The 13,491-nt window shown below is 39.2% G+C and overlaps 1 protein-coding gene across 3 annotated transcripts in view; it reads right to left on the reverse strand.

Annotated features, from left to right (window-relative positions):
- Nucleotides 1-13,491, reverse strand: part of LOC121166365 (POU domain, class 2, transcription factor 1) — a 141,995-nt gene that overhangs the window by 23,662 nt on the left and 104,842 nt on the right. For 2 of the 3 annotated variants that reach the window (XM_040995513.1, XM_040995512.1), the window contains exons 4-7: nt 10,798-10,851; nt 8,338-8,457; nt 6,047-6,235; nt 4,280-4,406 (exon numbers count right to left, since the gene is read on the reverse strand). In XM_040995513.1, coding sequence (XP_040851447.1) covers nt 4,280-4,406; nt 6,047-6,235; nt 8,338-8,457; nt 10,798-10,851 — 490 coding nt within the window. The remainder of the gene's footprint in view (nt 1-4,279; nt 4,407-6,046; nt 6,236-8,337; nt 8,458-10,797; nt 10,852-13,491) is intronic. The other variant, XM_040995514.1, reaches the window with a different exon arrangement.

Genomic DNA, 13,491 nt, shown 5'->3' on the forward strand with positions numbered 1-13,491 from the left:
CTTGCCATGTCTTCTTTACCCCAAGTCATTAAAAACAAACAGCAACCTGAAAAGTAAGCTTCCTAACAAAGAACATTTCTTTAATTATTTTCAGGACAAATATAAAGATAAAAAGGGCAAAATAAAATCTGCTGTAACTCATGACTCAAGTTCAGAAATGTATCAAAGAACTCGAAGTAGTATAAAAGTAATTCTGGTAATGCTGGAAAATGGCTTATATTTCTCTTGCTGGAAACTAAATCAATACTGGAAGATTTTTTTTCATGTTGAAAACATTACCAAACTTCAACACATCAAGCCTTTGTTCTCCTTGCCAAGGTCAAAGAAGCACTTTGGATTTTTAGCTTTTCTGGCACATTTAATTACAATGAATTTCACTCCTAAAAACATTTGCCAAGTATTTCCACTCTTTTAATCCTTTACATCACTGAATTATCTTAGAAAATGGGTCATATATTGTTTACAAATGACAACAACTCGGCAGCAGTGGTACAGACAATCTAGATTACTTTCAAATTGGTTCTTTGCTTTCCTTTTACTAAAAAGAACAAACTGAGTGTGTCTTCCTGCTCCGCGTTGATGTGTCTACAACCTACTGACTGATGAAGATACTGAAATCATATTCATGTCATAAGGGGAATAGGAAAGTTTCATAGGCAGCTGTGTATGAAGCTTCTTTTAGAAAGTTGCTTTACTTGTATTCACTCACTCAATCTTTACAGTATTTACACTTAGGTAAATACTGAATGTATATTCCTATTTCTGATTTAGAAACTGAGGCACAGAAAAATTAACATTCCCCAAATGTTTTAGAGTCTATGGTTCTAATGACTCCAGCATAATTATCTTCAGGATTTTACACAATTTACTCACACAAATGAAGTACAAGAAGAGAAATTAAATACGAAAATCCAGTTAAATGATTTGATCAAGGTCACTGACCCTTTAGCCAATCAGTATTTTCTACTCTGTGCTATTTCCAAAATTTTTCTTTTAAAAAGATTTAATTATTTTTATTGGAAAGGCAGAGAGTAAGAGAGACAGAAAGATCTTCTGTCTGCTGGTTCATTCCCAAAGTGGCCACAATGGAGGCAGCTGAGCAAATCCAAGGCCAGGAGACAGGAGCTTTTTCTGGGTCTCCAACATCCATGTAGGATCCCAAGGCCTTGGGCCATCCTATACTTTCTGAGGTCACAAGCAGGGAGCTGGATGAGAAGTGGAGCAGCCAAGACATAAACTACGACCAGTATGGGATTCTAATGCTTACAAGGGAAGGATTTAGCCACTGAGCCATCACACTGGACCCTACTTTCAAGTCTTAAAGAAGTTTGGGGGAAATGCTATGAACTAGAACTACAAATGCCTTTGCAAACTCCCGAATCAGAATAAATAACCATTTGTGTGCCAATTAACTTTCTTGACAATAATTTGACTTTTTTTTTGAGGTCTACTTCTCAAACAGAGATGGGGAGACTGTTCATCTACTGGTAAATTCCTCAAGTGCAGGTAACAGCTAGGGTTGGGAAAGGCTAATGCCAGCAGTCAGTAGTCAGTCCGGGTCTTCTGTGCAGGTGGCAGAGACGTCAGAACTTCAGCCATTTTCTGCTGCCTTCCAAGGTGTGCTCTAGTAGGAAGCTGGAATCGGCAGCAGAGCTGGGATTTGAACCTAGGTACTTCCATATGGAAGCAGGGAGTCCCTTAACTGCCAGTCTCAACTTCCAGGTCAAATGTCAGCCCAAGCTGTTACAACTTTATGAAATAACCTCATAAAGTGAGGTCCCAGATTTGAAAAAAGAATGATACCCTTGGCTTTGCCATAAGTAAATGAAGGTGATCGCATTCGATCTTCAGGCTTTAGTAATGACCAAGTCTAATACACATACTTCAGTCTTGATCTAAGTTTCAAACTATGACATTTCTTCATCCTGCCTTGGACTTCTCTTACACTGGGACTACCATTTTCCATCAGTTTATGATCTCTGAAATCACAATATCTTCCTCTGACTCTATATTGAAAGGGTTCATTAAACCAACACTCTTCCATTAGTCCACATACATTTTCCACAAGGCTCAACAACTCTCATACTTTCCCAAAACCCCAGGAATTACCTGGACGCCTCTTCCTCATCATGAATCGACCATCAGCCACCTAGGCATTTGCCAAGTTGCCTTCTGTTTTCTATGCCCATGATAGCTCAGCTCTTATCAAACCTCAACAGGACTACTGCAATAGTCTCCTAGCCAGTATTATACTCTCCATTGTTAGCCATCCACTTTCCCTTCCTCTGATTCAGCGTTAATTTTCTAAATACAGATTGGGAAACATCACTTTTTCACTGAGATCTATGATTTCATCTACCCTGCAGACTTCCTGAACAGAAGCATCAGCCCATTAACATCAGAATCCCAAAAGTGACGGTTAAACTTCTGGGGGATGGGTTTAGGAACCTATTTTTCTAAGTTGTAGATCTAAGGTCAAACTCACAGAAATTTCAGGTAAGGTTTTTTTTTTCCTTTTAATGATCTGATTTCTGCCAAGTCTTTTGCACCTCATCAGAGTGTAGCTTACTGATTCTCCTTCCATGTCTCTGAGCTTCATGGGTATTGTTCATTTTCTAAGACTGACAGTCTCCGTTTTGTAAGTGTGTAGATGCATCCTCCCAAATGTGCCTAGGAGGCATCTCTGATCACAAAGGTCTTGGCTACCACAGAATTCTGTGTCTGTCAACCAACACTGATGGCAGGTCTTTCTCTGCTTCTAAACTGAACTCAGAGGGAAAACTGACTTGGTTATCTTTTAGTCTTTTTTAACTTTTTCCATTTTTTTATTATATTTTTGGCAATCTTTACATAGTTAATTAGGGTAAAAAGGTTCAAGGGCTACAGGAAAGTGGGTAAGACTATTATTTCCACATTGTTTCCTTCATGTATCTGAGGTAAAGGGGGATATTAAGGGAGAAGCCCCACCCAGTCTCCCACCCACCCCAGGTCCCTGATGTGGGGCATGCTCCGAGGGTCCTGCTCAAGTGGTTTTGATAACAGTTATGAACCACTGTCATTCTCACCACTGCAAGCACAATGAGGTTGTTGAAGAATCCACTGATTGACACAGTTCATCTTAGAGTCTCCGTCTGCCCAGTTTTTCACTGCCAACACATGGCTGAGGTGGTTGGTTGACTTGTTCTGTCCTCTGTCTTTTCATGGTTAGGGTTCTGAGTCTGGCAGTTCGAGTGGGGAAATTCCAAAAGAAACTTTGTCTGAGGTGTTCCCAGACCAGATTCTTTTATCTTTTAGTTTTGAACATATGTGCCATACAGTATGCATTTAGACAACAGAAGATTTTGGAATGAATGATCTTGGGAGAAAAGGCAAAAATAAAAACAAACCCCCCCAAATTATTTAGAACTGATAGACATAGGGCCCAGTGTGATATCCTAGTGACTAAAATCCACATCCCGCAACCGCTTGTATCCCATATGGGCGCCAGTTAATATCCTGGCTGCTCCATTTCCCATCCAGCTCCCTGCTTTTGGCATGGGAAAGCAGCAGAGGATGACGCAAAGCCTTGGAATCCTGCACCTGTGTGGGAGACTCATAGGAGGCTCCTGGCTCCTGGTGTCAGACAGGCTCAGCTCTGGCTGTTGTGGCTACTTGGGGAGGGAGCCAGTGGACAAAAGATTTCTGTATCTCCATCTATAAATCTGCCTTTACAAAATAAATAATTTAAAAAAAAAATGGTAGGTGTAAACCAATGCATAATTCAGACACTTGCTGAATTGATTTAATTAATCAATCTTATAAATATGATCAAACCTTATTGAGACAGAAATTAATTTATGGCAACGATTTTTATAATCCACGAATCCACAAAGTTTCTAATACACTAACACCCTCTCTTCTCAAACTTTTTTTTAAAAGGGAGTCTCAGAATTATACCCTTTCAGTGCTCAGTCAATACTCTTTGAATATATTCCCATGACAAACTGTCAAAGCACTAAAAGCCACTTAGCCATTTTATGTTTAGCATTTTGAATGACTTAGACTTTTAGGCAAACTCTTGGTTCTACTATAGCCATTAAATGTGAAGTGCAACCTCAATAATGTAGTATATACAGGAAAAATATTTTTCTTGCTATAAACAGTTTAATTTCAATGAAATAGGCTTGAATTAGAACATTATTCTAAGGGGTGGTTGTAGGGCTTAAATGATACCAGTTGCTCTGTGAGTTCCCTCAAGGGGACAGTGTGTACACCACTAGTCAATTGCTGAGAAGCTCACCCTGCTGGCCCTGGGGCGTCTGTGAGATGATGAACTGTGCTGGTTGCAAGTTGGTTGTCGGATGTACCAACACAAACTGCTGCAGGTTGAGATTCTGCTGCTGTAGTTGTTGTAGTTGTTGAAGATCCTGAAAAACCAGAATTAAAACAGAGATTGGAGTTTCTGAAGTATAAACTTGTTTGGTTGTAGCTGATGACTTCTGTCAGATCTACATGAAGAAGAGTCAGTTACCTAGCATCGCTCATATCTCCACAGAGGTTGTGTGCTCTGGGTGTGCTGATAAAGCCAGCAAAGAAATAAGGAACCTGTGCAAGGACACACCACTAGTATAGGCACGAATTAATGTTAGGCCTAATTGTCAAAAATCGTTTAAAATTTCCTCTGAACAAATGGCTAGTGTTCTGTTTTTAAACATACACTGTGGGCTTTAAAAATCATGCAAGGAAAGTTTTAAAGTATTTGGTTGAGTTTTCTCTTGTTAGGTAAAACTTCAGAGAGCCATATCTGAATTTCTGTATAAATTTCATATATAAATTATAAATTTCATGTATAAATTATAAGAATGTCAATGATTCATGAAATTTGACACTATCTTACCCAAATCAACTGAGAAATCAAATTATTTAAAAAGAATAGCTGGGCCAGAGTTACATCTCAGAATGTTCAGCCCCTGTTTGTAATGGTGGCGTCCTGTATCAGAGTACCAGTTGGAGTCTCTGTTCCTTTGCTTTGGATCCAGCCTGAGAAAGCAGTGAATGGCCCTAGTGCTGGGGCTGCTGGATTTGGTCTGGCCTGACCAACAATGGTGGCTATTTGGGGAGTGAACTGTGGATGCAAGATCTCTCTGTCTGTTTCTCCTATCCTTGCCTTCCAATCAGATAACTCTTAAAAAAGTTAACCATATATAAGTCTGATTCATAACACACAAATAGCACTTTATTTGCATTGGATTAGTGTTTTATAACTTAAGTGTTTTTATGTCCATTGTCTTATTTTGACAATGTTAATATATACAGGCCTCACCACTCAGGTATTAAAGACATTTATTTGGCAATAAAGTGAGTGACCAAATGAAAACATGATCTTGATAAAGATTGTATTCTTTATACTTTTCTCTTGAAATGTCTAGTTATAATTTAAGTCCATTTCTGCCTTTGTAAGGGAGAAACAATTGTTTACCAATAGACACACAATCTCTCTTCATATATTTTACTGACATAACGATACTTTTTTTGACTTAAGAGACTTTTCTCACGAGTATTTTCTTCTGTGGTGTTATTGTCTATGCCTCTTAAACACATTTTTGTTATCTCTAGAAATTCTGACCTAAAAAGTGGAAGTCAAAACCAGCAGCATTCTAGCGCACTTCCGGGCAATGCGAATCCCGCTGAGGCAGAGCTGGCTTGCAGTGTGTCTCCCGCCCGGTGGCAATACTCACTGCCGAGTACATCAAGATGTACATGCCTGCTGCAATTAGCTAATTAAGATAAATACAGTAATCCCCTGCTTCAGAAATATGCCAACTAATTACTCAAGAACTGTCACTTAATATAAACAGTATTCAAGTAATCAAATCAGCTATGTGTTTCTAATGTCAACTTGAACAAGCAAGCAAATGTGTTCTTTCCAATTCAATGGTAAAGGAGGATACCATTTACCTCGTGATCTAGAGCACCTCTGCTTTCAATGGCTTACAGAAACAATCAGAAAGTTAGCATGATATGAAATAAAACCTGCCCTCCCGTTCCTGCAGGGTGCCTCACTCACCTGGGCGATCTGGATGGGCTGCGAGAGGGGGATCTGCGTCATGGGCGTGGCGGCGGAGGCGGAGATGGTGGCCCCAGCAGCACTGTGCTGTTGGCTGGCAGAATGCTGCTGCACTGCAGCAGCCAGCAGCTGAGCCTGGGCCTGGGCCTGCTGCAGCAGTAGCTGTTGCTGGGCTGGCGTCAAAGTGAGCTAAACAAAATCAGAATAATAGGAAAGGGTTGAAGGAGAAGGGCCTAGGGCAAGCCAACTGCTTTGAAATAGGTAGTCCAAGTGGTACTAGACACCAACTAGCCAATAGAGCATTAAAATTAAAATGTTGCTCCTAACTCTGGCCTTAAACAATCATTCATGCTTGACCAAGGCCCTATGTTTCAGGCAAAAAAAAAAAAAAAAAGTAATTAACTAGTGAGCAAAGGGCGGGGGTGGGGAAGGAATCAATGCTGACAGGATATGAAAAGAAACTTACACTCAACAGGAAAGCAAGTGATTAGGCAGATGAATGAGAAGCAAGGATGCTGGATATGACCATGGAAAGAACTGATAAGGCCCAGCTACTTCCCACTAGTGGGCATCACTGTCATATTCTATTATTTCCATATATCCTAAGCCATGTCTAAGGAAAACTGAAGTCCATTTGTTTGTTTTCCAAGTCTCCCTGCAGGCCTTTCCTTAACGCAGTCATTTCTGATATTGAAAGAATTGAGACTGCAACTTTACATCCCCTTTGCCAACATTATCTCCACTGAACAGGTGGTGACAGCCACTCTCTTCACATGCAAATGAATCCTAATGCCCAGGTTTAATACAAGCCCCAGAATCTGCCAGCTCAAGTGCCTGTAACTACTGTACACTACTTACCATAACAGGAAAAAAAATTCCCTAAAGATTCAACAGGAGAGGCATTCACAATAGACTTGAACTTGCTTTCATAATACAACCTATTTCAAATAAAATTCTATCAAGGTAACAAGTGTATCCTATCATTCTTTTGGTGATACATTTTGACCAAACAAGAGGTATCATATAATACTCGGAGGCAGAAACTTGATGGCACAACCCTCCAACGTAAAAGGATCCACCACAGTTTGCATGAGAAATACAGGAATCAAAATGAAACCATTTAATACCCTTCAAGACATATGTACACATTATTTTTATATAGTATATACAGACATATACTAATCGCTGTGGATGGCATTTTATAAACTATTTTGAAACGGCTTTCCATGGTCAAAATTTATTTAACCACAATGAAGAAAACAGAATAGAGATGTGAACTGAGTAACTCTTTCCTTAGCATGTCCCAAAGCCCCACTAAAAGGATGATTTAAGAAATCAGTCTTTAACAGTGGAAAAATCTTTTGAACGATGTCTTACAGCAAAAATAGCTGAAAAGTCAAAAACTAAACATGGTTATCAATGTGAATGATTACCAATTAAAACACACGGAAGTATCGAATGCTGAATGCTAAGCATTTTCTTATAAGCTTTAATACATCTGTAAACTTCACAACAGCACTGTGAAATGGCCACAGTAACAGCTGCAGTTTAAAGAAGGGAAACTGAGACACAGGGTAATCCAGAAGGGAAATCCATATGTACTTCTATATTAAATTCCAGAGCCAGGATGTGAGACCACGCTTTATTTCCGAGCATTACATAGTGACGTAGAGAGAATGCTCCTCTTTTGTAGTACTAAATTTATTCTGTAACTTCTATCTTGCAACAGTGTCATAACGTCACATCAACAATCATTTCATCAGTTTAACTGTCTCAATCACATGATAATGACTCCTCCGCATGATGAAGTAGTAACTCAAATGTGGATTCTGAAGAGTCCTTAGTTTATATTAATAAGCTTATGATGGATAAATTGGAAAAATGTTTTTTTCCCACATCAATAAAGTAAAAATCACCAGGGCAGACGCAGGCTGCTGTGCCCTCCTCACTCACTGCTCTTTCCACAAGAGTAACTACTGTCTCCAATTGGACATTTATCATTTCCATCAACTTGCTTCCTGTCTGTTACAGATGAATCTTGAAAACAAAATTTTCTCCCAAAAATTTTTTAAAAAATTAAATATTAAAAAGAAAAAAGAAAAATTTAAGAAAAGTCCTTAGTTTATCCAGAACATATGAAACCATATAAAAGATGTCCTGAAAACTCAAAACTAAGACAATTTGTTTTCCATGTTTGTAGAATGCAGAAAGTTCCTTGAGGGCACTGCCAACTATGGTGAGCTGTTCTGACACACAGATAGTTGATCACAACCCTCTTGGCAAAAACTTACCCCGGTTATCTGTCCTCCAGCCAGCATAAGCTGGGTCTGGGGAATGGTTGTCTGCACTGAAGGCTGCTGGGAAGGCTGGCTTGGCTGCTGGGAATCCCCCGATTCTTCATTAGATTTGGACTTGGGTGGGGTGGGAGAGGAAACAAAATATTTCAATAGCTGATTACAAGAAATTCTCTTGTCATTTTATATTTTAAGAATGATTTGAAATGGAGGGGTGGGCTTCTGACTAACAGAATGCTGGTCAGGACGCCCAGGGCCCACACTGGGTTGCCTGTGTTTGAGACGCAGCTCTGGCTCCTGGGCACAGCGTCTACTAATGTTGACTGTGGTAACCAGTGGTGACAACTCAAGTAGCTGGGTCCTACCACCCACATGCGAAATTTGGCTTGAGCTTTGTCTACCAGCCTCAGCCCTCTGGTATTTTAACAAGCATTTGGAGAACAACCCATAGAGGGAAGCTCTGTGTTTTCAAATAAATAAACAGAAATTCAACACAAACAGCTCATTTGATTATGAGTTTTCTGGTTTCTCTCCTTTCTTCTAAGTCCTTGTATTTTCCTCAGAACTTGCGTGTTAGGCTTTTAGACTTTTGATTTCAGTACTATCAAAGTTGAAGCAAAGTTGACAAGAAAAAAAATGAGTTGTTCCTCTATAAATGAACAGAATTTTTTTCACAACCCCAAATCCTTACCTTTGGAAATAAGAAACAAGAAAGAGTGGAGAAAAGAATACATTTGACTCTAACTCTGTACCTGACTATCCATACCAACATGTTGGCACGGCCTGGTTGTCAGTCTGAAATTTCTTTATGTGTCGTCTCAGAGACCAATTACTAAACCCACAGAATCCTTCATCTAATATTTTAAAGAACTGTGAACCTAACAAATCTACCATGAAGTAACATATTAAGCTTGAAGGAAAACACTGCAGTTAAGAGAGAAAGAGAAAATATTCCTAAAAGAGGCACAGAGAGAAAATTTAATGGTAATTAAAACTGGTTATGCAGAGTATTAAAATTCTGCATAGATTTGCATATTTCCCTCCACCTGTTTTGGGGACTGCAGCAAGGCTAATTAACATAAAAGCTCTGATTAATTCTGCCAGTCATTGAAAGATAATTACAGTGCAGGACTGTAAACATTTTGCACTGGAGATACAGCCTGTTTGCCAACATCTCTCTAAGGGATGAAAGTTTACCATGGCAACCAAGGCAATTTTCTGCCTTTTCTACCTCAGAAAGGAAGGTCACATTATCTCCTTTCTTTTTTCTCCTTGTTTCCATGTGTTACCAGTTCCATACTCCACCGGGTTTCAGGGAATACTCCACCCAGACTAGCAACACTGAAATCAATCTTCCAGAACACTGCTTTCCCTCTGTATGTTAGGTACCTATGTGCTATAATGAAAATAGCAGGTTGAAGGAGATGTTATGGACTAAAGTGCAACGTCTGAATTTTGTATACTGCATCATATAGCTCACACAAGCAAACCAGTAGCCTCACCTAATTTTCATTTTAATTTTGACTATATCCAACAATGTTTACAAAAAGGTTTAATTGCAATTTTTAGAAGTATAACATAATACAGCAGAAAAGAACCCTGAAAATCTTTGCTATGCCTCTACTTAAATACAGAATGGAAAACACAGAGCCCTAGGAAGTTTACTGATTTGCCAAAGGTCACACAACTAATACTGAAAAATCTAACCTGGGGCTGATACAGTGGCATAGCACTCTAATCCTCCACATGTGATCCGGCATCCCATATGACTGCTGGTTCTAGTCCCAGCTGCTCCACTTCTGATTCAGCTCTCTGCTTATGGCCTCAGAAAGCAGTGGAAGATGGCCCAAGTACTTGGGTCCTTGTACCCTGGTGGAGACCTGGAAGGCGCTCCTGGCTCCCAGCTTTGAACCAGCCCAGCTCTGACCTTTGTGGCTCTTTGGGGAATGAAACAACAGACGGAAGAACTCTCTCCCTCCTGCTGTCTCTGCCTCTTTGTAACATTAAGTTTCAAGCAAAATATCTTTAAAAAAAAAAAAACCCAGAAAATTCTAACCTAAGAGCCATTTTTCTGCTAATCCAGTGTCTTTCTTCTGTACTATGTTTCCCTAAGACATGAAAAATGATAAAAGATCCTTGGAAAACTAGCAGGCATTTACGAGATTTGACTTTGTGTTTAGGTATGTGTTAGAGCTGTTACAGACCTCAGAATCATTTGTACTGAACGCCAGACATAAAACTTTGAAAACAAAGTTGGTTCATACACAGTATCAGAACATAAAATTCATTTCTATTAATAAAAATAATTATCATTATTCAGATATTTATGGGATTCAGTTTACTGACAAGAATCACACTCCTAAGGATTTCTTGTTATAAAATTTTGATTATATAAAATTAGAAAAACACGAAGGTTGTAAATTAAAACCTGACCTATAATCCCACATCCCAGCTTACCTGTACATTTAAAGACTGAGCAGCGGCCTGTAAACTCGTTCCAGCAAGCTGGACCTACAAGTAAAGTAATCAGGGTAAGTTCTAGTCTAGTACTGTTCATGTTCAGAGTTGCCATTTACAAATATTTTAAGTCTCTAGTAAATGTATGTCACTGATCTAGAAATGAGAATACAAAGAGTTTTATCTAATGAGGTTAAAACTTTATGAACAAAGGCCTGGCCTGGTAGCCTAGTGGCTAAATCCTCGCCTTGCAAGAGCTGGGATCCCACGTGGACACTGGCTTATGTCCTGGCTGCTCCACTTCCCATTTGGTTCTCTACTTGTGGCCTGGGAAAGCAGAAGGGGATGGCTGAAAACCTTGGGACCCACACCCATGTGGGAGACCCAGAGCAGGCTCCTGGCTCCTGATCAGCTCAACTCTGGCCATTGCGGCTACTTAGGGAGTGAATTGGCGAACAGAAGATCTTTCCCCCTCTCTCTCTGTAAATCTGCCTTTCAAATAAAAACTAAGTAAATTAAAAACAAAAACAAACAAACAAAAAACCTTTACAGACAAGCTCTCAGTTTGTTCCTCTACTCACACTCAAAAAGCTATTATTTTTTCCTGAAGATGTTTTCCCACACTGAAGGAGCACACTGCATTGTGTGGGATGGTCTTATGGCACATTCTGTTTGCATTCAGATTGTTTAAACTCCAAAATCTTCATTCACCTTCTACACTGTTAAAGAACACATACAAAGAAACTATCCACATACACTACTTTCATCACTACAAGCAATGAAGAACTATTTATTTTTATTTCAAAATCTCCATTTATGCACTAGAGTAGAAGCTTTACGGATATATACACACACCTAGCATTCAAAGTCTTCAAAACACTTACCATCACAGCTTTAAATTTCTGGCTGAAAAATCTGGTACATAAAGCACACATGAAAGTGTGTCATGATATTTAACACTCACCTTTCAAAAGTTCAGACAGCTCAAATTATGGTTATGTTAAAATAAGGACACACTTGAAACAACAAAAACATCACTGGCAACTCGGATAACTCACAAGAGGCATCTGTGGATAACAACACCCAACTCTGTCTCCACAGGTAATTATTAATTACAGGGGTGAAACAGAAATTTTACCAAGGGGGGCCTGGCAGACAAGTGCTACTTGACCAAAAGTGTAGAAATAATTTTGATGAAACATAAAACAAACTCAAATTGAGGAACAATATAAATTACTGGTTCGTATCTTCAAAACTATCAATATAGTCCCAAGAAAAAAGAAAGACTGAGAAGGAAGAATGATGGTGAACTTAAATTACTATGGTGGAAAAAGTGGGAAGAAACAGTGGAAAACATGAAAGGCATTATAATATGCTACCTAAGGATACTGGCAACTGATCATATTCAGATGAAGAAGCCCAGATCATTCCAGGTTCCTATCTAGGAAACTGCAAAAAGGCAACATCATTACTAGGAGTTAATAAACTCCATTCTGTATATGTCATAAATCATCAACATTTCACCCAACTTCAATATAAGAGTTGGCATGGAGTTCTTTAGTAGCTCGGTCAGCTGTTAACAGTGAAATTATGTTAGGTACCTGTATGCTATAATGAAAATAGCAGGTGGAAAGAACATTATGGAATAATGCTCAACACCTGGACTTTATATATTTGGTCATAGGTTTCACAGAAGCAAAGTGGCTTCACTTAAATTTCACTTTAATTCTGACTGTGAACCCAATTCACAGGACTGGGCATTGTGCTGTGAAAGAATGAACGCATAGCACAGTGTCAGCTCAAGTTCCAGCTTCTCCGCTTCCAAACCAGCTTCCAGCTATTGTGCCTGGGAAGGGAAGTTTATGACAGTCATGGTGCTCAAAGCCCTGCCACCTGTGTGGGTGACCGAGCTGCAGTTCTGGCCTTCAGCTTCAATTAGTTCCAGGGGTTGTGCCCATTTGGGGAGTAAGCCAGAGGATGGACGTTCTGTCTCTTTCCCCTTCCCACAATATTCTGGCTCTCTGCCTATCAAATAAATCTTTTAAAAAACATTTTAATAAGTAAATGGTCAAAATGTCTAACTCACTTAAAATGATACGAAAAAATAGGAGTTTATATGTGTGTCAACATCTGTGAGCACATGTGCACATGAACATACACACAAAGCAAAGATGGCACTTGGCAACAATTTTTTAATCCAGGGAAAGACTTTTTAGACAGACCCACTGTTCAGCAGATTTGGAAGCTCTGAAAATGAAAAGTTAAAAACAAAAATCAGAGCATCCTTGTACCACTCTCTTTTGCTTTATCCAACCTTAAGATAGCTCAGAAAATACCCACAGTAGGAAGTGTTGGTTTTACAGACTGAACTAATCATTTCTTCTTCAGTATCCCCACGCCATTTTGCCATTCACCCACCTCTTGTTTATCCAACAAACAATCACTGAAAGCCTTTTGTATTTTGAGCTCATTGGCAAATATTGGGGATATAGGTAAACAAAACAAAAACAAAATGTTCCCATCTTTGTGAAACTTATTAAGCAGCAACAAATCTAAAACTATTTTATGTATGTACACATAAAAATTTATCTTTATGTTGAAGCAAAGTTCAGTGGCTATTAAGGCAGCTGTTACTGAGGCATCGAATCAAGCATAATTTTTGAGGGGTTTGTGTGTTGAAGCAGCTTTCCAACC

The sequence above is a fragment of the Ochotona curzoniae genome, unplaced genomic scaffold (genome assembly GCF_017591425.1).
Source record: "Ochotona curzoniae isolate NIBS_2020 unplaced genomic scaffold, NIBS_Ocur_1.0 patch137, whole genome shotgun sequence".
In the NCBI taxonomy this organism is placed as follows: Eukaryota; Metazoa; Chordata; class Mammalia; order Lagomorpha; family Ochotonidae; genus Ochotona; species Ochotona curzoniae.